Source organism: Podarcis raffonei, chromosome 3 (assembly GCF_027172205.1).
Source record: "Podarcis raffonei isolate rPodRaf1 chromosome 3, rPodRaf1.pri, whole genome shotgun sequence".
NCBI classification, from domain to species: Eukaryota; Metazoa; Chordata; class Lepidosauria; order Squamata; family Lacertidae; genus Podarcis; species Podarcis raffonei.
The window spans coordinates 31,757,430-31,785,238 of NC_070604.1; the positions used below are offsets into that span (position 1 = coordinate 31,757,430).

At 46.7% G+C, this 27,809-nt stretch overlaps 2 protein-coding genes across 2 annotated transcripts; both read left to right on the forward strand.

Annotated features, from left to right (window-relative positions):
• Window positions 1-550: 550 nt before the first annotated feature.
• Window positions 551-7,109, forward strand: LOC128411564 (uncharacterized protein K02A2.6-like; the record flags this gene model as incomplete). Its single annotated transcript, XM_053384004.1, has 4 exons — window positions 551-1,498; window positions 1,556-2,392; window positions 3,014-3,140; window positions 6,994-7,109. Coding segments are annotated over 4 exons (2,028 nt in total), but the record flags the coding sequence as incomplete, so codon positions are not given.
• Window positions 7,110-7,445: 336 nt separating this feature from the next.
• Window positions 7,446-15,979, forward strand: LOC128411565 (uncharacterized protein K02A2.6-like). The gene is made up of 5 exons (XM_053384005.1): window positions 7,446-7,474; window positions 10,183-10,236; window positions 12,070-13,951; window positions 14,573-14,700; window positions 15,931-15,979. Exons 1-5 carry the CDS (start codon window positions 7,446-7,448, stop codon window positions 15,977-15,979), a joined length of 2,142 nt encoding a protein of 713 aa, XP_053239980.1.
• The last annotated feature ends 11,830 nt before the right edge of the window (window positions 15,980-27,809 follow it).

Genomic DNA, 27,809 nt, shown 5'->3' on the forward strand with positions numbered 1-27,809 from the left:
CGACAGGGAGGAGGTGCACCGAGTACAGCAGCGCACTCAAGCAGCCCACATACCACAGCTGCCTCGACGAGGAGGGAACTGCGCAAGCTGTGGAGAAAGTCACGAGAGGAGGACCTGCCGTTTCCGCAACGCAGAGTGCAGGCAGTGCAGAAAATTGGGACACATCGCCCGGGTGTGTCGGGCTCGGCCCACCCGACGCCAGGCATCAGATGACCAATCCAAGAGCCCCAGGTCCCGGGGCCCAACGCACCAAGGCAACTCGACAGAGCTCACGGACTTCCAGGTATACCAGTTGCCCCACCCCAACGTAGAGAAAATTTATGTTGACGTACAGATAGAGGGGGCCCCATGCCGCATGGAGCTTGACACGGGTTCAACTCTATCCATAATCTCGGCAAGGACCTTAAGGAAACTGTGTCCTACTGGGGGTCCCAAACTCAGGCCGGCCCCATTCACCCTCCGGGACTTCCAAAAACGTAAGGTCCCCACAATGGGGGTGGGGACCTTCAGGGTGCAATACCGAGGGCGGACGCGGCAACTGGACTTGCTTGTGGTCAAGGGCCCCTACATTAGCTTACTGGGATTAGCATGGTTTGGACCACTGGGGCTAGCCGTCACCGGGGTGAACCACACTAGCTTACAAGTGGACGTGGACGCCATATGCAAGGAATTTCCGGGGGTTTTCGATGGGAAATTGGGACAGTATACGGGCCCCCCCATTGCTCTACAGCTTGACCCCGCAGTACGACCGGTCAGGCTCAAGGCCCGCCGGGTCCCGTTCGCCCTGAAACCTCGTATAGACGAGGAATTGGACCGGCTCGTGAAGCAAGGAGTGCTGGAGCCGGTGCCTAATGCCCCCTGGGAAACCCCAATCGTCACGCCCGTCAAGCCTAATGGTTCAGTCCGCATCTGCGCAGACTACAAATGTACCATAAACAAGGCCCTCACGGCCCATGCATACCCAGTGCCAGTGGTCAGCCATGTTCTTGCCACCCTGGCTGGGTCGAAAATTTTTGGCAAGCTGGACTTGGCCCAAGCATATCAACAGCTGCCAGTAGATGAGGCCACAGCAGAGGCACAGACGATTGTGACGCACAGAGGAGCATTCAGGGTAAAGCGGCTGCAATTCGGTGTCAGCGTGGCACCAGGCATATTCCAGAATCTAATGGACTCTCTACTTAAAGGGATTCCTGGCGTCACCCCCTTCTTCGATGATGTGTTGATTGCCGGGCCCACACCAGAGGAGTTTGAGGACCGCCTCCGCACCGTTCTGCACCGTTTCCAGACGGCGGGTCTCAAGGTGAAGCGGGAAAAATGTCTACTAGGAGTGCCTCAGGTGGACTTTCTGGGATTTATGGTGGACGCAGAAGGGGTCCACCCGACTGGGGACAAGGTACGGGCCATTTGTGATGCCCCAGCGCCCAAGAACAAGACTGAACTTCAGGCCTTCTTGGGACTATTGAACTTTTACCATTCCTTCCTTCCCCACAAGGCGGCGGTAGCAGAGCCCCTACACAGACTCCTGGACAAGCGGGCCCCTTGGGTGTGGGGCCAGCGCCAGGAGGCCGCATTCCAGGCAGTCAAGGACTTGCTTGTCTCAAACTCGGTCTTGGCACACTTCGATGAGAGGCTGCCGGTGGTGCTAGCATGCGATGCCTCGCCCTATGGAATTGGCGCTGTCCTGGGACACCAACTCCCGGATGGAAGAGAGGTACCGGTGGCATACTTTTCCCAGACACTCAACGCAACCGAGCGGAACTACTCGCAAATCGACAAGGAGGGACTGGCAATCGTGAAGGGAGTAAAAAAATTCCATGATTTCTTGTACGGGCGGCCCTTCACCGTGGTGACTGACCACAAGCCGTTGCTTGGCTTATTTGCCCCTGAAAAGCAGACCCCCCAAGTGCTGTCTCCTCGCGTCCTCAGGTGGTCAATTTTCCTTGCCAGCTACCAGTATGCACTGATTCACCGTCCGGGGAAGGCGATGGGCCATGCGGATGCCCTCAGCAGGCTACCACTACCGGAAACAGGCCCCGACCCAGCACCTGCACAAGAGGTTATGAGCCTGGAGCTGCTTCCCGACCGCCCCATTCAGGCACAAGAAGTTGCACACCATTCCAAGAAAGATAGGGTCATCTCCCGGGTCCTGGACTGGGTGTGGAGGGGATGGCCCAGCAGCAGCCCCGGGCCAGAATTCGCCGGCTACACAACCCGCAAACATGAACTGTCGGCCCACAAGGGGTGCCTGTTATGGGGAAGCAGGGTCGTTGTTCCCCAGCCCCTCCGCAAAAGGGTCCTCACAGCCCTACACGAGACACACCCAGGGGTAGTAAGAATGAAGGCCCTTGCCAGGAGTTATGTGTGGTGGCCGGGGATCGACGGAGAGATAGAGGCCTGGGTCAAACACTGCCAGGCCTGCCAAGAATCCCGCCCAGATCCCCCAAGGGCCCCAGTCCAGTCCTGGGAGTCCGCCCGAGCACCATGGTCACGCCTGCATGTGGACTTCGCTGGCCCCTTTCAGGGGAAAACATTCTTCATAGTGGTGGACTCCTACACCAAATGGCTGGAAGTCGCACTGGTACCGTCCACTTCTACGTCCGCAGCCATCCGGGTACTACGCAGGCTGTTTGCAACCCACGGGCTCCCTGACACTCTCGTCTCAGACAACGGGACTGCATTTACGTCAGGAGAATTCCAAACCTTCACAGCGCAGAACGCCATCCGCCACATCCGTTCGGCGCCATTCCATCCTGCCACCAATGGCCAAGCAGAACGCATGGTGCGGACCACCAAGGACACCCTTCGCCGCATGACGCAAGGGGATTGGGAGTACCGCCTTGCCACATTCCTTCTAGCACAGCACAGCACCCCCAGCTCAACAACTGGCCGGAGCCCCGCTGAACTACTAATGGGTCGGCGCCTTGCAATCAGATTGGACCGCATTCACCCCGATAGAGCTCAGGATGAGGTAGTGGTGGGGGAAGGCAGGAACCCCCGGACCTTCGAGGCCCAGGACCCAGTGTACGCAAAGAATTTTGGGGCAGGCCCAGCATGGGTACCCGCCACAGTCACCAGGGTCACTGGCCCCGTGTCGTACGAGGTGCTAACAGATGGGGGGCAATGCTGGCGCCGCCACTGCGACCAGATACGGCGACGATTCCCGGGAGAAAACCAGGAGGAGGAAAGGTCAGAGGAGTCCCAAGGGAACAGAGGGGCAGTGAGGCCCATAGAGCACGAGGGGCCAGCAGGAGAGGCAGAATCAGTAAATACAGAGAGGACCTGCGAGGCCGAAAGGACACCAGAACCAGAACCACGACTGAGCGAGCCGGTTGCGCCAGACCAAATAGCCCCATCACAGCCAGCATCCTTGGAACACGAGCCAGAACCTGAACCCCGGACCAGGGAACACCCCAGGCCGCAACGCACACGTAGGCCGCCAGCGTACCTCGAGGACTATGAATGCGACCTCCCGGGCAGGACTGGAACTTAGAGGGGAGGGGTGTTATGTACTGAGTTGAATAGGATCCAAACTGCAGCAGTCTGATTGGTCCTAGAACAATAGGATCCAAAAGGCAGCAGTCTGATTGGTCCTAGAACAATAGGATTCAGAATGCAGCAGTCTGATTGGTCCTAGAACAATGCAGCAGTATGATTGGTTGGCAGGAACTACCCAATCATGCTCCAGATAGAAGTGAATCCACAACCTGATTGGCTTACAGTAGAATTCCGGAATTAGCCAATCATGTGCAGCCCATTGTGTAAATAATGTATATAAAGCAGATACTTTGAGGGGACTTTCATTCATTCCTCCTCACCACTATGAGCTGAATAAAGAGCATGAAATCACTTTGCGACTCTGAGTATATTTCACTGGGAAAATTATTTATCGTATTATAGATTCCAAGGAGAGGCACTGGTACTACTGGGGCAAACTGGTTAGCATACCCTTTTCGTTATGGGCCTTATAGCTTTGTCCTCATGTTTATGAATTAATATCTGGGTTTTGTAATCGCAAAGTTGCCTCAACTGGATCGCACTTAGTGTTATTACACCTCACCCTGCCCATAGCAGTCACCCTCTTCCTCCTGTTCAAGCCGTTACTAGGGAAGTATAAGAAATCCGATTCAGTTCACATTTAAAGGCACTTCTGCACCTTCCGAAACTTGCGTGATTTTGCAATTCCATATACCTTGCAGCTGAGGTAGTTGAATATATTTTTGTATTCTTGAGTTTTGTCATCGCTTAAGGCCAACACAAACGCACAGGAACTGAACTGATTTTTATTTTAGCACATTCAGTATTGAAAGAAATGCTCTCCAACTGAGGCCTAGCTCTCACTGAGTCAGCATAAATGGGTCTGGATTGCAGGTAGAAGATCACCTGAATGCATACATCCTCCATACCAAAAAATAAAAAGGAATCCTTGCACATAGAAAACTAGCACATCAGCGAGATGGATTCTAGCTTACCCCTCTCCTTGACAGTGTACTGTTTTTATGTGTGCAAATGGTGCTGTATTTTTCCAAAGATACTCTTCGTGCTTTAAAAATACCATGGAAAAGCACAGAGTACATCTACCACTCTGCAAAAAGACTGACTTGTGTTGGATATGCTGAACTGATCTTTGCCTTGAGACCTAAGACCTTCTTATTTTGCAACAAATTATTCCTCTTATATGTTCTCGAATCATGTAGTGTTTGCAGAAGAAAAAAACACCTCCTACTTTCCCCCTGAGAAATGGTGAACCTTATTCAAGCCCATTAAGTGAAGCGAAAATAGATACGCTGAATTGAACTGTAAAGGATAGGAATCAAAACTCCTATATGCTTCCAATACAGTGCAATCTGCTCAGATAGCAAACAGCATATGAGCCCTATTTGCAACAGAGGAAACTGTGACAGGGTTGTCACCATCTCATTTATTTCCAATAAACACTTAACTCTCCTTTGGCAGTTGCCTGACATAGCCCTCAGCTCATTTTTGAGCAACGTCTTTGGGTGGCAGGAGTGTCAGAAGTATTTTCTAAAGTTCCCCCATAATAATTATTTCATTAACCACCTTTCAAGACCCATTAGTGGAAAGCCAGGCTAGCAATATTTCAAAGTACAGTAATGCATACTTTTAAATCCCATTTATTTAACTATTAACAACAAGTTAGATGCCTGTAAAAATTCTCTAGGTGACATGCTCCTCTATAACAAAATCCGAAGTGGAAAAGGACATACATATAGCAAATGTGAAATCAGCAGAGATATCAGGAATGGTTTAGGTGATGTTTTGTTTTTAAAGATCTGAAAGGGAAAGTCATCGGCGTGTACATTGTGCCAAACAGATAATGCATAAAGTGGCCCTCATTTTGAGCCTGTCTTGTTTGAGTTTGGAAGTAAGTAAGTTTGATCTCAAATCTGACCTATTCGTTACTAATATGCACAGTACTTCAACTTCAAAAAAAAATTTTTTAATAGCAGCATGCAATTCAGAAATACAAAACTTAGGCCAGCTGCACGTCAGAGGATAGAAAACGAAAAGGCATTTAATGGTTCTTTCTTGACATATTCCTGATTGTGTGCAATGTGGTTATTTTAACTGCTTTTTTTTTTTTTGCAATCCCCCAGAACAATGTGCTATTGGTATCATTGCCCTGACTAACTTTGGAGTTGGCTGTCCTCAGTATGCTGTCCCTCTCCCTCCCTAATATATCCTACAAATGTCAGCATTCTTCCACTCTGGGACCTCAGATATCATTAGATGACAAACCCCATCATCCCCTTAGCCAATGGTCAGGGATGATGTGACTGACCCAACATTGAAAAAAACTCTGCAATACAGGAAAGGGTTTATGGCTTAAACATGTCCAGAGTTCTCTGCATCATGGAGCAGCTCCCTTATAGAGCTGAAGTGGTACTCTTGTCAGCGTCATAGATGTGAAAAGGATTCCCTGAAGGAAGGCAGAAAGTCTGAAAACACTGTTTTAGGATGAAGTTTCTCTAGACACTATTGCTCTCCAGAAAAATATTGCTCTGAGTAGGAATGGGCAGATGATAAGAGGCTGGTGCCTTTTGGGGTGCTGCTGCTGTAAGCCCCTCCATAAGTAGGCTCAGGTTGTATATACATTCAAATAAACCATACATCATAAAGACAACACATCATAAAGGAAACACAAACCTGGGTTAAATGCCAAGACCCTGGAATCTCCCACACCGCTCATTGGAGACAAGAGATTGGACTGTGCTGTTAGGACACTGTCCTATAAAGGGGCCTAGAAACCTTATAAATAAATATAATGAATTAATTCACAGGGTTGTTGGGAATTGTTGTATGCCTGGCTTTTTTTTTTTAAGGATATAAATATGTTAATTTATATAATACTATAAATAGTTTGATTGCCTGGTACCCACCGAGCCGTGCAGAATATGCCATTATTCTTATTTATTTCTTTTTTAAATCACCAAGTACGTTTGTAATAGCTCGCCTTTATATGAATATAAGGGGTTGGATGGTACAGAGTAGACCGTGATCCTAGTCGTCAACATAGTTGTCTCTGGTAAAAAGCTACCAAATTTAAGAAGCTATCTCTAGTAAATATGTACAGCGGGTTTAGAAAGTTTACAATCCGCCACAGTACATGCTCTCTCTCTTTGCCTCTGTTGATCACTTCAGAACTTTTTTGGGTGGAAAACGATAATAGAGAGTGTAAATTTAATAATTCTAACTAAACCAGCCATGTATGGTGACCCACTGGGGCCAACTTCTGCTCTTAACGTTTCCTCAATGAAGCGTCCCAAGGTGGACACACACACACACACCCTATCATAGGTGGACCTTTTCCTTTAAAAAAGGAACGCAGCCATTTTGATTTCCCAAAAAGCCCTGGAGCAATGCTGTGGGCACCATCCGATCTGGTTGCTCCTCTCTCCCACTTTCCCGACATAAAGAGAGAGGGGGAAAAACACTCACAGAGTATATTCAAGTTATGTCTTCATAACAAACCAGAAAAAGAGACGGATTGCCGGTTACTTGGTGTTACCAACAGTGGCCTTGAAAGATCAGTCAAACAAGGCCTTGCAGGATACAGCAAAGCTATAATTCTTATGTTGCCTGGCTTTTAACTGCTCTGAGGAGAGATGGTTTTATTCCTCCAGAGTTGACTCATTTCTATTTCATATTTTTAAAAAAAGGTAAAACAAAACCCCAGACAAATCCTGAGTGATCTGAAGAGACGCAATTTTTTTCTGGTGACCGATGGGAATCTTTTGCACACTCAAAATGATTGCTCAATCCGTTCTGTTGTAAACTGTCCAGTTCTAGGGAGATGACAGGCTATGTTATGCAGCTCCCATGAAATCTATAACCAGAGGCCAAGCCAAGCAGCTCCTAGAGATCATAAAACCACTAGCAAAGATTACTTGCAGTTGCTACTGTGGAATTCTTAAATAACCCCAAGCATGCAAGAGAGGGGCACCATTGCTTCCAGGTATATAGATACAGATATATATATTAAAAAACACAAAAACACCAGAGTAATCTACATTAAATATTCTACCTACATTGCATATCATTGGATACTAGCTGCTGGAAATAGCTGCTGAGTAGAGTTGTTGCACTTAGGTCTTGCTTGTAGGGTTGCCCTATATCCAGAATTTCCCTGATATAGCCATTGGAAACAGTGTCCAGGTGGAAATAGCTAAAACAGGCATAGGCAAACTCTGGCCCTCCAGATGTTTTGGAACTACAATTCCCATCATCTCTAGCTAACAGGACCAGTGGTCAGGGACGATGGGAATTGTAGTCTCAAAACATCTGGAGGGCCGGAGTTTGCCTATGCCTGAGCTAAAACGTCCAGGAAAATCTGGATGTATGGCAACACATGTCGGCAGTGTCGTTTTGGGCGATTTCCCTTAAAAATAGCTCAACAACTTCTTTTTCACTTACAGGCTTCCCATGGGCATCTGGTTGGCCACTGTGATAACAGGATACAGTGGTACCTCAGGTTACATATATTTCAGGTTACAGACTCTGCTAACCCAGAAATAGTACCTCGGGTTAAGAACTTTGCTTCAGGATGAGAACAGAAATCGTGCTCTGGTGGTGCGGCGGCAGCAGCAGGAGACCCCATTAGCTAAAGTGGTGCTTCAGGTTAAGAACAGTTTCAGGTTAAGAACGGACCTCCAGAACAAATAAAGTACTTAACCTGAGGTATCACTGTACTGGACTAGATAAGCCTTATAAAACTGGACTAGATAAGCCTTATAAAAATAAAGGTTTTATAAGGTCCTTTTGAGAGAAAAAAAATCAAAATCTAATACACAGTAGATTGCAGGCATCACAGCTCAGCTCATACAGCTGATACAGCAGGGCTCATACAGCAGGGCTCTTCTACTATTTTTATACTCCAGAACATTGTCTCTTTCCCTTCTAATTTCCTTGTCTTTTATTGGGGAGGATTGTCCCATTTTGCAATTGAGAAAGAAAATAAAAATTCCATGAGAAGAAATTTATTACAACAGAAATGTGTGGTAATAAAACACACACACACGCCAGGAAAAGAAACTGACATGGGGCAATTCAAAGAGCGGCTATTCAAGGGGGAATTGCTCACTAATCCCCCAGTGTGGATAAAACTAGCTGAACCTTCAAATAAAGTTTAAAAGGCATAGGAGCCCTCAGCCCTAAAGATCCTTAATAGCAACTTGCATGTCCGCGTCAGAAAGGCTGAAACTACCGTATTTTTCGCCCTATAGGACGCACTTTTTCCCCTCCAAAAATGAAGGGGAAATGTGTGTACGTCCTATGGGGCGAATGCAGGCTTTCGCTGAAGCCTGAAGAGCGAGGGGGGGTCGGTGCGCACCGACCCCTCTTGCTCTCCAGGCTTCAGGAAGCTATCCGCTAGCCGTGGGAGACGCAGCTCTCCCACGGCTAGCGGAGAGCTTGCTGGCACGCACAAGCTTGGGGCGCGCTGAGCTCAGCACGCCCCAAGCTTCGGGCTTCGCGCAGCAGTCCGCTAGCCGTGGCTCCCACGGCTTGCGGATAGCAGCCTGTTCTGGGGGCTGGGGTCGGGGGAAGCTCGGGCTTCCCCCGCCCCAGCCCTGCACCTGGGGGGGGGGGAAATAAAAAAATTTTCTCCCCCCCCCAAAAAAAAACCTAGGTGTGTCCTATGGGCCAGTGTGTCCTATGGGGCGAAAAATACGGTAAATTTTATCCCCACCCGTAAAAAAGTCACCACAGTCAGGTCTTAAAAAAAAAAAAACATTGGAAAGAGAACTGTTAAATTCATGTTGTGCAAGTGCTATAGCCTAAAATCCACAAGGATCATGACATACTCAAGAGTAGGAAGGTTATTTTAAAATTTATCTTTTGATTTTAAGTGCGAAGACACATTTATCTCATATTTTTGTTATGAAAAATAAATCTCTGCAATCACCAAGAAAGTGAAATGAATTGCTTGAAATGAACCTTGTGTTATTCACTGCCTGGGGAGAAAGGCCTTTCGTATAAACAGGATTTGGATAACATTGGCAGAATTGACAATGGTGCAATAGCTGGGTCTGTTTTCTCCTGATATCAAGCTGCCGTCCTGATGAGGGGAGCTGATTCTGTTCATCACTGTAACAGCTCTGAGGGCCATCTGCAGTTCAGCAGGGTTAGAAGCAGCTAATGGCTTCTTTGACCCTCCCTTGGTGAATCAAAGGCTATACTCTGTTCCTCTCGTAAGCCAGAGGGAGGATAATTTCAGAAGAGTGCGATGCACTTTAACAGGAAGGTTGCCTTCCCCCGACCTCTGGAAATTACACCAAGAAAATGAGAGACATTTATTTCCCCACTTTCTAAAAATAAAAGCCAGCTGGTTACAGGTAAGAAAAAACAAGTCTGTTTCAAAACTCTTTGACATTACAACTGCCTGCCATTTTTACCCCATTTCTGATCTATGTTGTGCGTTTCCTCCTCCCCTCATGAATCGAACACATATAGCAGCTTTCATCAGCCTGGTGCCCCCCAAAGTTTTTGGACTACAACTCCCATCAGCCCAAAGGTCGCTGAAGGCTCCATATTGAATGCAATATATTCCACTGTCATTACAATGACATAATCTCCCGGCTGTAATGTGAGTCGATTGCTCAAGTAGAATCCTTCGTTATAAAAACACGTCTAACGAAAGCCTATCTCTATATTTTTATTCGGCAGATGCTTTCATAATAGCTTGCCTCCTGACTTTGACTGCATGATTAAATTCAGCATGTAAGGTATGGCATTTAAATAAAAAGGGACTTAACTCTAAATGTCAGCTGGATTCAGAACATCCTAGATCCTAAGGGAGCATGTAAATTTGTGGTCCTCAACTGTTGACTGATACCCAATTATCTTAATGGAATGCAACTGTGGAATTCTGAGTTTGTACCATCACCTTCCTTGGGACCAACCCAGACATAATGCATAATTATATCAAATGTGCTTTTTAGTCCATTGTCCCAAGGGAGCCTGTTATGTACTGAGTTGAATAGGATCCAAACTGCAGCAGTCTGATTGGTCCTAGAACAATAGGATCCAAAAGGCAGCAGTCTGATTGGTCCTAGAACAATAGGATTCAGAATGCAGCAGTCTGATTGGTCCTAGAACAATGCAGCAGCATGATTGGTTGGCAGGAACTACCCAATCATGCTCCAGATAGAAGTGAATCCACAACCTGATTGGCTTACAGTAGAATTCCGGAATTAGCCAATCATGTGCAGCCCATTGTGTAAATAATGTATATAAAGCAGATACTTTGAGGGGACTTTCATTCATTCCTCCTCACTACTATGAGCTGAATAAAGAGCATGAAATCACTTCGCGACTCTGAGTATATTTCACTGGCGACGAGGATGGGATCCCGCTGAGCTGACTGCCACACACAGCACCGCAGCACCGCCACCTGCCGCACCGCTGCCTCGCACCGTGTATCCAGGCTTCAGCTCCGGGACACAAGGAACTCAGAATGGCAACCGACAACAGCTTCTCGCCATTCAACCCAGCATCGGGAGACTGGGAAGCGTACGCCTCCCGTTTCACCTTCCTCCTAGAAGCCAAAGGGGTCACCGACGATGAAGACGCCAAGAAGAGGGCGATATTCTTCAGCGTCTGCGGAGAGGAGACGTTTGAAATCGCCCGGGCCCTCCTTGCGCCTGAAGACGTCGCTACTGTTCCATACAAAACAATAATGGAACAGCTGAAGGGGCACTTTTCGCCGCAGCCCTCAGTGGTGGCTCGTCGAAATGCCTTCTACGCAAAGCGGCAAGCCCCTGGGGAAACCATAACTGGGTTTGTGACCTCTCTCCGCCAAGCCGCCCGGTTCTGCAACTTCTCAGAGCTGGAGAACATGCTTCGTGACCGCCTCGTCGGTGGCCTGAAGGATGAGAAGCTGCAACGACGCCTCTACGCTAAGAAGGACCTAACGTTCCAGGTCGCTCTGGAGGAGGCCCTGGCAACGGAAGCTGCCGAGAGGTCGACGCAAGAGGCACGGCCGAGCCAGCTGTCCCAACCGAGGGTCCACCACGAAGACCTCACCGACGACTCAGGATCCGACAGGGAGGAGGTGCACCGAGTACAGCAGCGCACTCAAGCAGCCCACATACCACAGCTGCCTCGACGAGAAGGAGGGAACTGCGCAAGCTGTGGAGAAAGTCACGAGAGGAGGACCTGCCGTTTCCGCAACGCAGAGTGCAGGCAGTGCAGAAAATTGGGACACATCGCCCGGGTGTGTCGGGCTCGGCCCACCCGACGCCAGGCATCAGATGACCAATCCAAGAGCCCCTGGTCCCGGGGCCCAACGCACCAAGGCAACTCGACAGAGCTCACGGAATTCCAGGTATACCAGTTGCCCCACCCCAACGTAGAGAAAATTTATGTTGACGTACAGATAGAGGGGGCCCCATGCCGCATGGAGCTTGACACGGGTTCAACTCTATCCATAATCTCGGCAAGGACCTTAAGGAAACTGTGTCCTACTGGGGGTCCCAAACTCAGGCCGGCCCCATTCACCCTCCGGGACTTCCAAAAACGTAAGGTCCCCACAATGGGGGTGGGGACCTTCAGGGTGCAATACCGAGGGCGGACGCGGCAACTGGACTTGCTTGTGGTCAAGGGCCCCTACATTAGCTTACTGGGATTGGCATGGTTTGGACCACTGGGGCTAGCCGTCACCGGGGTGAACCACACTAGCTTACAAGTGGACGTGGACGCAATATGCAAGGAATTTCTGGGGGTTTTCGATGGGAAATTGGGACAGTATACGGGCCCCCCCATTGCTCTACAGCTTGACCCCGCAGTACGACCAGTCAGGCTCAAGGCCCGCCGGGTCCCGTTCGCCCTGAAACCCCGTATAGACGAGGAATTGGACCGGCTCGTGGAGCAAGGAGTGCTGGAGCCGGTGCCTAATGCCCCCTGGGAAACCCCAATCGTCACGCCCGTCAAGCCTAATGGTTCAGTCCGCATCTGCGCAGACTACAAATGTACCATAAACAAGGCCCTCACGGCCCATGCATACCCAGTGCCAGTGGTCAGCCATGTTCTTGCCACCCTGGCTGGGTCGAAAATTTTTGGCAAGCTGGACTTGGCCCAAGCATATCAACAGCTGCCAGTAGATGAGGCCACAGCAGAGGCACAGACGATTGTGACGCACAGAGGAGCATTCAGGGTAAAGCGGCTGCAATTCGGTGTCAGCGTGGCACCAGGCATATTCCAGAATCTAATGGACTCTCTACTTAAAGGGATTCCTGGCGTCACCCCCTTCTTCGATGATGTGTTGATTGCCGGGCCCACACCAGAGGAGTTTGAGGACCGCCTCCGCACCGTTCTGCACCGTTTCCAGACGGCGGGTCTCAAGGTGAAGCGGGAAAAATGTCTACTAGGAGTGCCTCAGGTGGACTTTCTGGGATTTATGGTGGACGCAGAAGGGGTCCACCCGACTGGGGACAAGGTACGGGCCATTTGTGATGCCCCAGCGCCCAAGAACAAGACTGAACTTCAGGCCTTCTTGGGACTATTGAACTTTTACCATTCCTTCCTTCCCCACAAGGCGGCGGTAGCAGAGCCCCTACACAGACTCCTGGACAAGCGGGCCCCTTGGGTGTGGGGCCAGCGCCAGGAGGCCGCATTCCAGGCAGTCAAGGACTTGCTTGTCTCAAACTCGGTCTTGGCACACTTCGACGAGAGGCTGCCGGTGGTGCTAGCATGCGATGCCTCGCCCTATGGAATTGGCGCTGTCCTGGGACACCAACTCCCAGATGGAAGAGAGGTACCGGTGGCATACTTTTCCCAGACACTCAACGCAACCGAGCGGAACTACTCGCAAATCGACAAGGAGGGTCTGGCAATCGTGAAGGGAGTAAAAAAATTCCATGATTTCTTGTACGGGCGGCCCTTCACCGTGGTGACTGACCACAAGCCGTTGCTTGGCTTATTTGCCCCTGAAAAGCAGACCCCCCAAGTGCTGTCTCCTCGCGTCCTCAGGTGGTCAATTTTCCTTGCCAGCTACCAGTATGCACTGATTCACCGTCCGGGGAAGGCGATGGGCCATGCGGATGCCCTCAGCAGGCTACCACTACCGGAAACAGGCCCCGATCCAGCACCTGCACAAGAGGTTATGAGCCTGGAGCTGCTTCCCGACCGCCCCATTCAGGCACAAGAAGTTGCACACCATTCCAAGAAAGATAGGGTCATCTCCCGGGTCCTGGACTGGGTGTGGAGGGGATGGCCCAGCAGCAGCCCCGGGCCAGAATTCGCCGGCTACACAACCCGCAAACATGAACTGTCGGCCCACAAGGGGTGCCTGTTATGGGGAAGCAGGGTCATTGTTCCCCAGCCCCTCCGCAAAAGGGTCCTCACAGCCCTACACGAGACACACCCAGGGGTAGTAAGAATGAAGGCCCTTGCCAGGAGTTATGTGTGGTGGCCGGGGATCGACGGAGAGATAGAGGCCTGGGTCAAACACTGCCAGGCCTGCCAAGAATCCCGCCCAGATCCCCCAAGGGCCCCAGTCCAGTCCTGGGAGTCCGCCCGAGCACCATGGTCACGCCTGCATGTGGACTTCGCTGGCCCCTTTCAGGGGAAAACATTCTTCATAGTGGTGGACTCCTACACCAAATGGCTGGAAGTCGCACTGGTACCGTCCACTTCTACGTCCGCAGCCATCCGGGTACTACGCAGGCTGTTTGCAACCCACGGGCTCCCTGACACTCTCGTCTCAGACAACGGGACTGCATTTACGTCAGGAGAATTCCAAACCTTCACAGCGCAGAACGCCATCCGCCACATCCGTTCGGCGCCATTCCATCCTGCCACCAATGGCCAAGCAGAACGCATGGTGCGGACCACCAAGGACACCCTTCGCCGCATGACGCAAGGGGATTGGGAGTACCGCCTTGCCACATTCCTTCTAGCACAGCACAGCACCCCCAGCTCAACGACTGGCCGGAGCCCCGCTGAACTACTAATGGGTCGGCGCCTTGCAATCAGATTGGACCGCATTCACCCCGATAGAGCTCAGGATGAGGTAGTGGTGGGGGAAGGCAGGAACCCCCGGACCTTCGAGGCCCAGGACCCAGTGTACGCAAAGAATTTTGGGGCAGGCCCAGCATGGGTACCCGCCACAGTCACCAGGGTCACTGGCCCCGTGTCGTATGAGGTGCTAACAGATGGGGGGCAATGCTGGCGCCGCCACTGCGACCAGATACGGCGACGATTCCCGGGAGAAAACCAGGAGGAGGAAAGGTCAGAGGAGTCCCAAGGGAACAGAGGGGCAGTGAGGCCCATAGAGCACGAGGGGCCAGCAGGAGAGGCAGAATCAGTAAATACAGAGAGGACCTGCGAGGCCGAAAGGACACCGGAACCAGAACCACGACTGAGCGAGCCGGTTGCGCCAGACCAAATAGCCCCATCACAGCCAGCATCCTTGGAACACGAGCCAGAACCTGAACCCCGGACCAGGGAACACCCCAGGCCGCAACGCACACGTAGGCCGCCAGCGTACCTCGAGGACTATGAATGCGACCTCCCGGGCAGGACTGGAACTTAGAGGGGAGGGGTGTTATGTACTGAGTTGAATAGGATCCAAACTGCAGCAGTCTGATTGGTCCTAGAACAATAGGATCCAAAAGGCAGCAGTCTGATTGGTCCTAGAACAATAGGATTCAGAATGCAGCAGTCTGATTGGTCCTAGAACAATGCAGCAGCATGATTGGTTGGCAGGAACTACCCAATCATGCTCCAGATAGAAGTGAATCCACAACCTGATTGGCTTACAGTAGAATTCCGGAATTAGCCAATCATGTGCAGCCCATTGTGTAAATAATGTATATAAAGCAGATACTTTGAGGGGACTTTCATTCATTCCTCCTCACCACTATGAGCTGAATAAAGAGCATGAAATCACTTCGCGACTCTGAGTATATTTCAGAGCCCCAACCAGGAGTTTCCCTCCATAGGCAAATTCCTTTGGGAGTGCAGTAATCTTCACCGGGACCACAGCAAGGGGGAAAGGGCTGAATTCACCCTGCTTGCACAGTATGGTTCTGATGCCATCCACCTATGCACATTACATACAATCCAGTATTTAATCCATCAAGCTCAGTATTGTCTCTAAACGGAATAGACAGGACCCTCCAGGGTTTCACACAGGGGGTCTCTCCAAACCCTACCTGAATCTTTTACATGCACGATGTGCTGCACCACTAAGCTACAGGCCTCTATGTGTGCAGCACCCTATCCTCAATACCTGGCCTTTTAAGGCATACTGCTTCTGGAAACTGAAGTTGTATTAAACTCTGGTGTCTAATAGCTGCTGATCCTCTCTAAATTTATTTGATCCCCCCCCCCTTTTAAAGCCAGCTAACAGTGGCCACCAGCACATTTTGTGGCAGTGAATTCCGTAAGTTGGGTAACATTTTCCTGCTCCAGAGATGTAAATAGAATAGTTATTGAGGATCTCACTAGTAACTGTATCTGAGAAATATTCCATATTTCTGATGTTTACATGTACATATACATCATAGACTGGCCACGTGCTGGGTTTTTTTCTGGCTCAAGAGTCAAAGAAAGTTGTTAGACTTAGGCAGGAGAAGTGTGCATGCACACGAAAGCTCATACCAATAACTAACTTAGATGGTCTCTAAGGTGCTATTAGAAGGAATTATTTTATTTTATTTTATTTTATTTTATTTTATTTTATTTTATTTTATTTTATTTTGTAGGAGACGTGGGAAGACAACCATAGCTGAAACACTTTTCCTCTGAAAAATATAATCTTGCTATTTAGGACAAAGTTTTATTTTTTCCTGGCTGATTCATACGGCTCTCCTGTGAACTGATCGCAAGGTTATCAGTAATTACTGTCAAATTAATGTATCCAGCTGGCTCTTTTAACCTCCATTAGCTATATAAATATGGTGGCAAAGCAGGAGCCTAGCAGCCTATAAAGAGATGAGAATTCTGGGGATGGCAAAATAAAGGTTTTATAAGGTCCTTTTGAGAGAGAAAAAATCAAAATCTAATACACAGTAGATTGCAGGCATCACACTGGCTCCCTGCAGACTTGCGCATCAGGGATCACTTACTGGAATAACTTCTTAATCCTGCTCCCCCTTTTCTCCAGAGCAATTTCCCATTGTTTCTCTTCTCGCCACTAGCCATGATTTCACAGTACATGTGCAGCAGCAAAACTATGGTTCATGGAAATGAGATTCCCTTTGAATCATGGTTTGCAAATTCAGATTAAACCATGGTTTCGAATCGGATTTATGAGAAAATCATGGTTTGCAATTCATGGAAATGAGATTCCCTTTGAATCATGGTTTGCAAACTCAGATTAAACCATGGTTTTGAATTGGATTTATGAGAAAACCATGGTTTGCACTAACCATGGGTTTTGGCAGTACATTTGTAATATGAAACCATAATGCACAGCAAGGATGGAGAGAGGAAGAGAGGGAGAGAGAACAAACACTTCTCACAAACTGCAAACCAAGGTTTGCAGGGAACCAACATTAGATTTGTCCCAGGTTTATGTATGAAAAGCTTACTATCAGCTCTATTATAAAATTGTCCACACATTCCATTTCATGATGGTTGCTCCCCATCCCACCTGTTGTTAGATTCCCAATACCAACCTACAGAGGATATTTAAAACTATGAATCTTTGAGGGGGCCCACTAGGGGGCGCATAGGAAGATGGCCGACAATAATATCTCTCCGACCCACAGGAGGTAATTTGGAGGCTATGTTGGGAGTAATTAGCCTCCCTACCCACTCAAGACGGTGAGTGGGGCCGTTTGCCTGCTGTGCCCGATACCACCCCCGAATTTGTGAGGGGGATGGGGGCACTAGGCACAAAAATCCTCCCGTGGGTTCTCGGCACTCCTCGACGCTATCTCTGATCTGCGCCACTAGCTGCAAGAACTTCAAAAGAATTAAATTGGCACGAAGGAAATGCACATACTTCAGGAAATGATGAGGAGTGAAGGCTGCAACAGAAGAGGTCTCTGGAAAAACAAGATTTAATTTATGAGAAGATATGTCAAGATACGGTACGGCAAATGACCGATGGGGGAGGGGGGGAAATGTTTTATTTTTTTTTACTTATGTGATTAAACCCTTCAAGAGTCAAAAGCCAGAAATGAGTAAGGACTTAAGCTGTGAATTTAAGGCTGTGTGGAGATAAATTTTCGAACCAAAGCATGTTTATAGAAGACTGTGGAATGTATAAGAGCTTTGTTATGACGCAGTCAAAAATTCCGACGCCATTTTGGGAAGCTCTGTCGGAGGACTAAGACCGGGGGGAGAAAGAGTGAAAGAGAGCCTTTTTAAACTCCTCAAAGAGGTCTTAAGATCGACAGAGCTATAAATCTACGATGGAAAAAGTGAACTTATCTCCGAAGGTGACGATTTATGGGAACTATCTGGACTTGAGGAATGACGACGGGAAATTCACACAGGAGTATTATTGGCGTTTATCAGCTTAAGGAGACCATCAGAAGAGACCATAAAGGATTATAAAGGACAAAGAGAAAATATAAGTGATGTGGAAACAGCAAGAGAAGATTGGAAAGAACTATGAATATGTGTTTGGACTGTTGGAACATCTATTTGGACTTATTTGGACTGATTTGGACATTAATGCAGAAGTAAGGATTTAGATCAGAATCCTTCCTCGGATCTGGAAGTGTGGGACCCCCAACAAAATTTAAAAATTCGGCTCTGTAATTTGGAATTTATGTGGTTTGATTTGATGTGATTGGCCGGTTAATAAAATTTATTTAAAAAATAAAAAATAAAACTATGAATCTTCTTTTAAAATAAACTGAGGAGCTTTTGCCTAATGAAAAGTAAGGACTGGAACACAAAAGGCAGAGTGAACACAGCTGTTTCCACCAAGGCTATGTATGTACACATTAGTGCAGCAAAGTCATGGATTTTATTTTCAAAATGGTCCAAGGTGTTTTTACTAGTTACCAATTAATGTGAATGGGAGATAAATCCTACAGAGATCTCTGCAGGCTGTTTTTTTTCCGGTCTATCCCCTGAAGAAGGCCTTTAAACAATAATTTGCTCAACATGTGTTGGGCTGTTTAGAAAATAAAATCCATTTTTTCCCAGCATATTGAGACATATCCTCTTTTGTTTTGGAGTTCACTTTGGGTACTCTCTGGGTTTTGCATTTTCTACTGTTTTTTAATGGTGACAGAAAAAGAAGAACATCTACATGGCAGAAGAATTGGCAGTTGAGCGGACACCTTCTGGCTTGCAGGGAAATGTGCCCCAAGGGATCACACCAGAAGCAGTCTGTCCTCCAGCATTGCCGATATGTTCGTAGATGTGTAACATCCCCCCCCCCATTGTTACCTGGTTCTTTGTGATGTAATCACTTCCGCGTTCTTCCTGATGACACAGGCATTTCTTTTAAGTTTTGCGTGTGGAAATAAGGAACAGGATAGCACAGGAATCGCAGCCTGAGCATAAACATTTTAGAAGTGCAAAAAGTAAAGCATGGCGGCATGGCATCATCATGCAACTAACCGTACACTTGGGGGGGGAGGGCGGATTTGGGATGACAAAAGCACAGAAGGCAGAACAGGTGGCATAAAAGTATGGATGCAATAATGCAGGAACAGTGGGGAAGCATTGCAGAACAATAGTCATGATGTTTCACTTTCTTCAACCTTAGCTTCCACCCCTTATTTCAAACATCTGTCATTTACACACCAGCGCTGCTGCATAATATGTAATGGATGCTCTTTATTACACAGAACATTCCTCATAACATAAATGTTGATTTGGCATGCCTACACTGAAATGAGCTTTTGCTAAATGTTTTTTTAAAAGAAAACTTACTTTTATAAAAGAAACTTACTTTTAGTCTTTCTCTCCAGAGTTGCACCATTCCATTCAGAAATGAACTGAAATGACACTGTTTCCATGACAGATTACTTCATAGCGTTCTCACAGCACAAGCCACGCTGAACTAAATGATGTTTGTGCCTTAGGCTGTAATATTTGAAGTAATTACTGTTGTTTAGCATCAGTGGAACTAATCTAGAATATACTAGATACACGGATGATTGTCTACTTCCACTGCAGCCCAAAAAAGGGCTGTGTAAAATTCCCCCTTAAATTGTTCCAGTTTGTGGGAGGCAAAAACTTCAGCAGTGTAGGAGGTGCTACTCCTTATTTTCCGCTACACATATTTGGCTGGGCATGGCAGCTGGAATGCCCACTAAAAGGATATGATATTGGCCTCCACAGATATGGAAACGGCACTTGAACACTATGCAGAACCCTACGAACTTGAAATATTTGCATCCTCCTTGCCAACAATTCTGTTCTTCCCCGAAAGCTTTGGTTTACAAGCTGGAACAGATCCAAGAAACTTGCAGCTGCTGAAAATGGGCATTTCCTCTTCAGTATTAAATTACACCACTATTAATCATTTGCAATATAAGTTGGATCCATCTTAAAAGTGACTTCATTAATACAGTATGTTCTGACTTGCTCATATTTATAACTCACCATACCACAAGGGAGCCTAAGGACAGTATATAAACACACAGGAATTATTAGCTAATCTGTTTTTCCAGGTTTAGAGGGAGTGGCAGGGGCAAAGTCACCCAGGCCACATTCACAACATATTGTCGTACACCATCCCAATCTATGAGTGGTGTGAGATTCCAGGGGTTCCAGACGTTTACCCAGAGTTTGTGTTTCCTTTTGGAATAAGGCACAAATATCTTTATGATATATGGCTTATTTACACACACACACACACACACACACACACACACACACACACACACACACAAAATCTGAGCCTACAATGGAGGGGTTCAAAGCATTAGCAGACGTGAGTGGGGAACGTGTTCAATCCACCTGAGCAGCCATTGGGGTGGGGAATGTATGAGTAACTCTTTAAAAGAAAAAGATTTATTAAATGCTAAGCACATGTTTAAGAATGATTGCACACCTATGTCACCCATGTCACAATGCCTTTGACATAAGCAAAATGCTTAACATCTGTATTAGATCGGGATGTAGATTGGAAGTGTTTAATTAGGGGGAGTGATAGAGTCCTAGAATGGCAGTGACTGGAAAGGTGTTTTCTCATATCTTTTTTTAAAATTAGCATTATAGTGTGATAGCACTGTAACACTTCGGTTTAAGCAGCATTTTGCTAATACTGAAGATGGGATTAGAAGTGTTCAATTAGGTGAAACACCCTAATGTTGCTGAAGCAGCAATGACCAGGTGGGATTTTATAACACTAAAACATTGTTTCATTTATGAGGCGGTGTTTCCCTAAGATATTAAAAGAAGAAAGAGAAGAAGCAGCTAGAAAAGCATTCCACTGCTAAGCACTTAGTTTGGAAGCATCGCTAACGCACAACCACTGTTGATCGTTTTCTCTTACCTATGCCATGTCCTAATGAAACTGCACAGTATTTGAAACAACCCCCTTCAAAATGAAAGGGAGAGCAACATGTTTCAAGGTCGCTGATTATAGTGTTTTATTTCTCAACAGTTTTCAGCAATACAGTCTTCAGTACTTGTTTTCATGGCCTAACAGATGCTGCCTCTGTGTAATAATTATACCCTTGCTAACGAATGGGAAGAAGATTTTAAATGTCTGTTGCCTTTTACTCTGAAAGTATTTATTTAAAAGTGCCATTGATTCTGCTTATTTTTTAAGCTACATGATCAGCAGGATTACATGGTTTAGTTGGAAATAGGGCAGGCTTTTGGTTCGCCATGCAATTTGGAGCAACCCTCCCCATTTGGCACCTGCTGGATCATGCTCAGATAGGAATATAGACATGTGGATTAGATTGGAGCACAGTTTGTCACGATTTACATTTACGTGAGGGCGTCCAAAGGCTTCCCAGATTCCTTCTTTCCTTTAAACAACATAGGCTTGGCTTGCAGCAACTGGAAAGTGACTCCAAAGCACCTGGAAACAGCAGTGTGTTTTGACATGCCACCCCTTCCTGGGTAACTGTACAGAGCAAAAGAGGTCTCCTTCCAATTTCTGACGGGAGCCACTATCTTTCTTTCCTCCTGTACCATCCCTGGTGGCTCACAGGCCACTTTGTAAGTTCTTCAAATCAGCTTAAATCTCCTTGAAGTGCGCAGAATTTTAAGGACCTTTCTGAAAAAAATATGCATGGAATAGACTTGCTTGGCTACTCGTATGTTTAGTCCATCCCTAGGTGTAGTTCTTGCTGGACTGTACCACCTCAGCTGGTGGTGGTGGGCTCATGTATTTTCCTTCTCCCTGCCACACTAATTTTCTGCGTGGGAGAAGGTTTTCCTATGGGATCAAAATTGAACTGCAGCAATGTGATTCACTTCACATTTAAAGGAGAACTTACTTGCTAACCCCAACCTCTCTCACTACCAAAGGAACACAGGTGAATAGCAGAGAACCTGCACAAGCGACGCTGACACAAAAACCCACATATAGTAAGTAAAATGGAAACATTGCCACACGACCCCACCCTCACTCACCTTTCCCCCACTCCACCTCTTTCTCCCTTTTCTTCCTAATGTCTCAACAAATGAAACTGATCCATAGAAAATGTTATTTGGAGAAGAGAGAGAGAGAGAGACATTGCACATACTTTTGTAAACCAAGAAAATCTTTAATAAAAATACATATTTTTTTAAAAAAGGAGAACTTACCAAATCCACACTTTCTGAAACACAGCCATCTTTCAAAATTTACACTTCGCTGAATTTTGCAATGTAGTTGGGTCCAGTCAAACAACGTGTACTGAAAATGCATATACTAGGGTGTCAGGGACTATCTGGATGAGGAAGAGTGGTGGCCGTTGCCCACCCAAGAGCCCCCCAGGGATGGACACAGATGATAATGACTTAGACCCTGGATAGTGGGGGTGGGACACTGGGGACTAGTCTGCGGAAGGGAAGAGCTGGGAGGTGCTAGAAGCAGGTGGTTTGAGTGATCAAGTGGGGTCAGGAGAAGGAGGGCCTTCCAGAACAGGACTGGGTGCTGAGAGTCTCAGTGTGAGTGTAGACTTAGGCAGAGAGGAGTCAAGAGGTTGCCCCTGCTGCCCGGCAGCTGGATAGTCCCAGTCCTGCTGGGTCTCTTCCTCTCCTGACACCCCACTCAAAGAGAGTCCTGCACATTACTAAGCAACAGGCCAGATAGGCCCAGAGGAGAAGTTCAGCCCCTCGCCACAGTCTATGTTTACTTGGGAGGGATCCAGAGTCAGAGGCTAGAGGGGGAAGGCGGGGCCAGTGGTCAGTTCCAGCAACATCTTCAGTGAGGTAAGATGAGCAAGAGAAACTCTGCTGTGTTGTTTACTTTCTATGAATAAAAGCTTAATTGCGTTTAGTGTCTCAAGTTCTTTCCTGCCCTATGGATGACCTGTACTCACCTGACAGCTCCTTGACAAAGTGTGCATAAAAATGCATTTATTAAGTGAAAACAACATATAGAAAAGCATTATACATGGGGGAATTGCTCTGCAAAGATGCATTTATAGTGGACAAAAGTGAATTTGAAAATGTGTATGTAGGGAGAAATTCACACACAAAAATGCTGTTGAATTTTCATGGGGACTTTTTTTTTAAAAAATTGCAAACATTAAGTGGAAATGTGAAGAACTGAACTGAATACTGTGTAAGATGAAGCAGTTGCTTTGCAGGCTGAATGTCCAACTCAAGAGCTTCATGGTACAGGACTGAGCACTAACTGAAAGAACTAACTGCTTATGTTTGTTGATCCAAGCTTACCCAAATACCACAGCAGTTATTACTAATAATGCCTACGGCATTTGCTCATGTAAATGCTTGACAAAAAGCAGTTGCTGTTTCCATGAGTGTCTAAAAGTGCAAAGTGAGACTGTAGGTGGAGAATACAGTAAAGCATCTGACAGAACAATGAAGAAGTCAATATCTAAACAGCTAATTTCGCCTAGTATGAAGGACCTTCCGACTCTGTCGTCTGTGCTATATAAATCTAGCCTGGAATGACAGTGACTTTGAGGTGGAATTCAAACGCTCCTCTGCTTTTATAGCAAGGTCACATTGTTGGGGTGTGATGTTGGCTGGCCGTAAATGAATCAGCTGTTGCTGGTGCCTGGGTAAAAAGCCTCAAGCCCTGAAGCCAGTGGATGTACCATGTAATGATGACAAATAGAGAAACCAGGCAGGCTGGTGTAACTCAATCTGGATGCTCATTCAAAATGTTAAATTATCTTTGCAAAGGGATAGAAGGCTTAGAAGGATTTGCAAGAGGCTCCCCTGGGCTGTGACCTTTCTTTTTCCTGAAGAGAGGGGCAGCAGCTGGCTCCTGCTTTGGGGAAGGGGGTTGGGAATGAACCTGAAGATGAACTAGAAAACTAGAAACCATTCTAAATTCTGTCGCCCATATGAACTTTTTTTGTGTTTAGTTCACCCAGCAATTATGGAGAATATTTTCAGGTGTAGTTCAGAGATTTTTGAACTTCATTCAAATGAACTAGTTCGTTTCAAGCACTGGACCTGACTAGCAACCACATGGGGGGGGGTTTCTTTAAATTAACTATCAGATGTGGGGGTCGAATAGTCATTGGCACAGTGGCATATTCAGCAGGAAGGTCTAAGCTATCCTTCCTAACTGTGATATCAGTACAGTGGCACCCTGGGTTACATACGCTTCAGGTTACAGACTCCGCTAACCCAGAAATAGTACCTCGGGTTAAGAACTTTGCTTCAGGATGAGAACAGAAATCATGCTCTGGCGGCGTGGCAGCAGAAGGCCCCATTAGCTAAAGTGGTGCTTCAGGTTAAGAACAGTTTCAGGTTAAGAACGGACCTCCGGAATGAATTAAGTACTTAACCCGTGGTAACACTGTAAATTCCCCCTGTCCTGGCACAGCAGTCTCCTCCATGCTATCTGTGGCATGGTGGCAATGATTTTTTTTACAAAGATCACAGCTCAACCCTTCCTACCCTATGTGCCACAGTGCTTTTGACTACCCCTGCAACACCTGGTAATTTAAGTTTTAAAAAATGTTATTGGTGTCATGTTTAGTCAGGCCTGAGACTATCCCTGACTTGGCTGATAGTATGTGAGAGTCACATACTGCTTTCAGTCCTTTTTGAGAGAAATGGGAAATCACCCTAGGGAGAAGTGAGCACCCTGCTCTCTCTCGCTCTCTCTTTTTTGAAGAGGGTTGTTTGCAAGGTAATGTAAAGAGCTGTTTCCTATATCCACTCTTTTTTTTTAAAAAAGAAAATATTAAAAATTTCCAATCAAACCTAATGATATATTCCAAATTATACAAATTATCCAATAATCAAATATTGTGCCTAATTATCAATTATTATTGTTTTTTAGCTAACTTCTCATGCTTCCAGATCGAATGAATCCTTATCATCAAACTGCATTTCAAAATATTACAATAATTCCCTTAATATCCACTTTTTTTTTTACCTTTGAAGGACTCTGAGCAGCAGCAGAGTCATACTCTAATAAAGGGAGTGGGAATTTTCCTCACCAACCAGGGCTCTCCCCCCCCCCACCAGTCGGAACTTATTGGAACTCAATTCTGGCACCTCTCAGGTGGATGCCACTGCCATTGTAAGGGAACAAGGGAGGTATTCTTGGTGAGTTCTGGCACCTCTTTTTTCTAGAAAAAATAGCACTTCTGAGACCCACATTCCCTCCTTGGAGAACCTTCTAGGGTCTGCATGCTAGGAGCAGTGGGCGGGGCCAGAAACCAAAGTGGGTGGAGCAATGGATGTGATGCTTACCTTTGTACTGCAGACTGTGTTCCAGCACCACAAAGGTCAAGCATTTCTACATAGACACACACATACATCTCTGCATCCTCCCATCCAGGCAAACAAGAAAGCCAAATCTGGCAGCGCCTACAAGTCATCCCATAAGGTATAGCTGGGCTTGAAAAGGCCTCTTGGAGCAAACATAAATGTTACAGCCCCCAAGTGCAACCATCTAGCATGGGTCCACGTGAACATTCTCGCATACCAGCCTTTGGTCAGTAGTACTATTTCCTTGCTGCATGGTTGTGAACATGGCCTCGGGGGAGATGTTGGCAAATAACAGCTCTGCCTAATTAGATACTTATCTGAAGATAGACAGCTCTTTCATTTCAACCATCACATCACAGAGAACATCAACTTTACCTTTCCCAAGGGAGTAAATTTCCAGCATCTGCCTAGGGCACGGCTAGAGATGCTTTCGTTTGTTGAATTAATCTTCTAATGATGACATTCGTAATTGCTTCATGGTAAAACAGAGGAAAACCATCACACGCTATGTATTCATTAGCAGAAATTGCCGGCCTGTAGATAGGATATCCGCTTGATGGGGCAAAATGTTAGTGGAGAGAAAGGAGGCAGCAAAGGGAACGTAAAAAGGCAAAAATAAAAATGCAGGTGGTCCAATTAGTAGCAAAGTAGCCTTTGCCAAACTTGTGCCCTCCAGATGTTCTGAAATTTAATTCGCATCAGCCTCAGTCACTAGGTCTTTGGGCTCATGATGACACTTTCCATCGGCTGCTATAAATTGTGAGGGGTATCCACCACCAAAATCTTCAATAATATCAGGTGGCAGCAACTTACATGTGAATGGTGTGCATTATTTAGCAGTAAAAAGGACAAAAGGAGAGACCTGATGAATCAGAGAAATGGCCCATCTAGGCCAACATCCTGTTCCATAGTACGTAGTCCACAAGATGCCTCTTGAGAGGTTGATAGGTAGGAACACGGGCATCATAGTGCTCTTCAGTTCATGATCCCCAGTTAAATTTACACGTGTAATGTTTAGAAATACAGTCCAGGTTCCCTATTAGTTTCACCATATCAATAGCTGAAGTAGTTCTGTCTCAGGTTCTGCTGACAACTTGTTTCCACAGGCTAGGTCTCCCTCTAAATACTTGTTTGCTCTAAAGTTGTTTTGATAAAACAAGATTTTGCTTCGAAAGCCTGCCTATATTTTTCGTGGCCCATGAAGAACCTTAACAACCTATGTGAAATCCGAGCTTTGAGGTAAAACTTCTACAGACCTCAGTGGTGGCATTCAGGCTCTCAAATTTCAGTGGTGCCTGGGCGATGCTAAAATTCGGTGCCTCCCTTGCCACCTCTCATGCTCCGTTCTACAGTATTGTTTTGGCACCCTGTGCATTGCGGTGTCCGGTGGAGCCACACTGAAACTGTCTCTGCAGATGTAAGCAGCAACTGTCAGGTTGCTATTGCAAAAGCCTTGCTCACCACGTGGCAATGACAAGACCAAGCCACCACATTGGTGAGGATGCGAGGTTGGGTCGTTCGCTGCCCTGTTTGCATTCAGTCCTTTAGAAATGAAATTCCATTTCACCACGACCAACAAATCCCTTCATGGGGTGCGGTTTTGTTATCGGAGGGACAACAGCAAACCCAGCAAAAGGGAAGTAGATTGTTAACAAGTACAAAGTTGGGGGTTACAAACCTCAGAAACTGAAATCTCGAGGCACACAGCTCAGGCCAAACAAAAATTCAGAAACGTCAGCTACATCAAGTTTGCTGGGGAGGGATGAACTAGAACTTTCTGGTTGATAGTACTTTTTTTGTAATCAACTTCCCCAGCGTCTCATGAGGGTAAAAAGGTTGTAGAGGGGTGGGGTCACTCACACAAGCCCTGTCCCCAATAGCCCCCCCAAGCACATCCCCTCCCCCAATTCCACTACCCTGATTCCAATCCCTTTCCCCAGTAGTTGTTAAAGAACATAAATGTCAGGATATCTGACTGCAGCTCTCTGTCTCTAGTCTAGTTTTGCCCACTCTTTAATTCCAGGGTTGGGAGTTCGAACCCCACGTTGGGTGAAAGATTCCTGCATTGCATGGGGTTGGACTAGATGACCCTCAAGACCCCTTCCAACTCTACGATTCTGATAACTACCCTGGGTGGCAAATTACCACCCAGCACCTGCCTTTGTTACAAAATCCAGTCTTAAGACAGTGAGTCCATTTTAATTTTGTTTATTTCCTGAAGAATGATACTGACAGCTCAGGATTGGATGTCAATTCTCATTTGGCTAGCAAACAGTGAATCAGTAATTCTAAAGCTTTGGTTTTAAAATGCTAGTTGTGTTCTACAAAGTGCTTCAGGTTTGTCTATTCTGGGGTTATAATTATTCCCTCCACTAGCCATGGCCAATTGCATATGAAATGCCATGAAATCAGAGAAACCTTAAGGCGCATACATAAAGGAACTTGTGCTGCCTGCTAATGTGTGATATTTTTGGTCCAGTACTTTGGATTTAAAGTGTTATGAGGAAACTAAC

Coding starts and splice junctions, on each gene's coding strand:
- LOC128411565 (XM_053384005.1), top strand. CDS start 7,446: ATGCAAGAGAGGGGCACCATTGCTTCCAG. Junction 10,237..12,069: donor TGCATGATTAAATTCAGCAT/GTAAGGTATGGC, acceptor GGGGACCTTCAG/GGTGCAATACCGAGGGCGGA. Junction 14,701..15,930: donor TGCTGGCGCCGCCACTGCGA/CCAGATACGGCG, acceptor TTCCTGCTCCAG/AGATGTAAATAGAATAGTTA.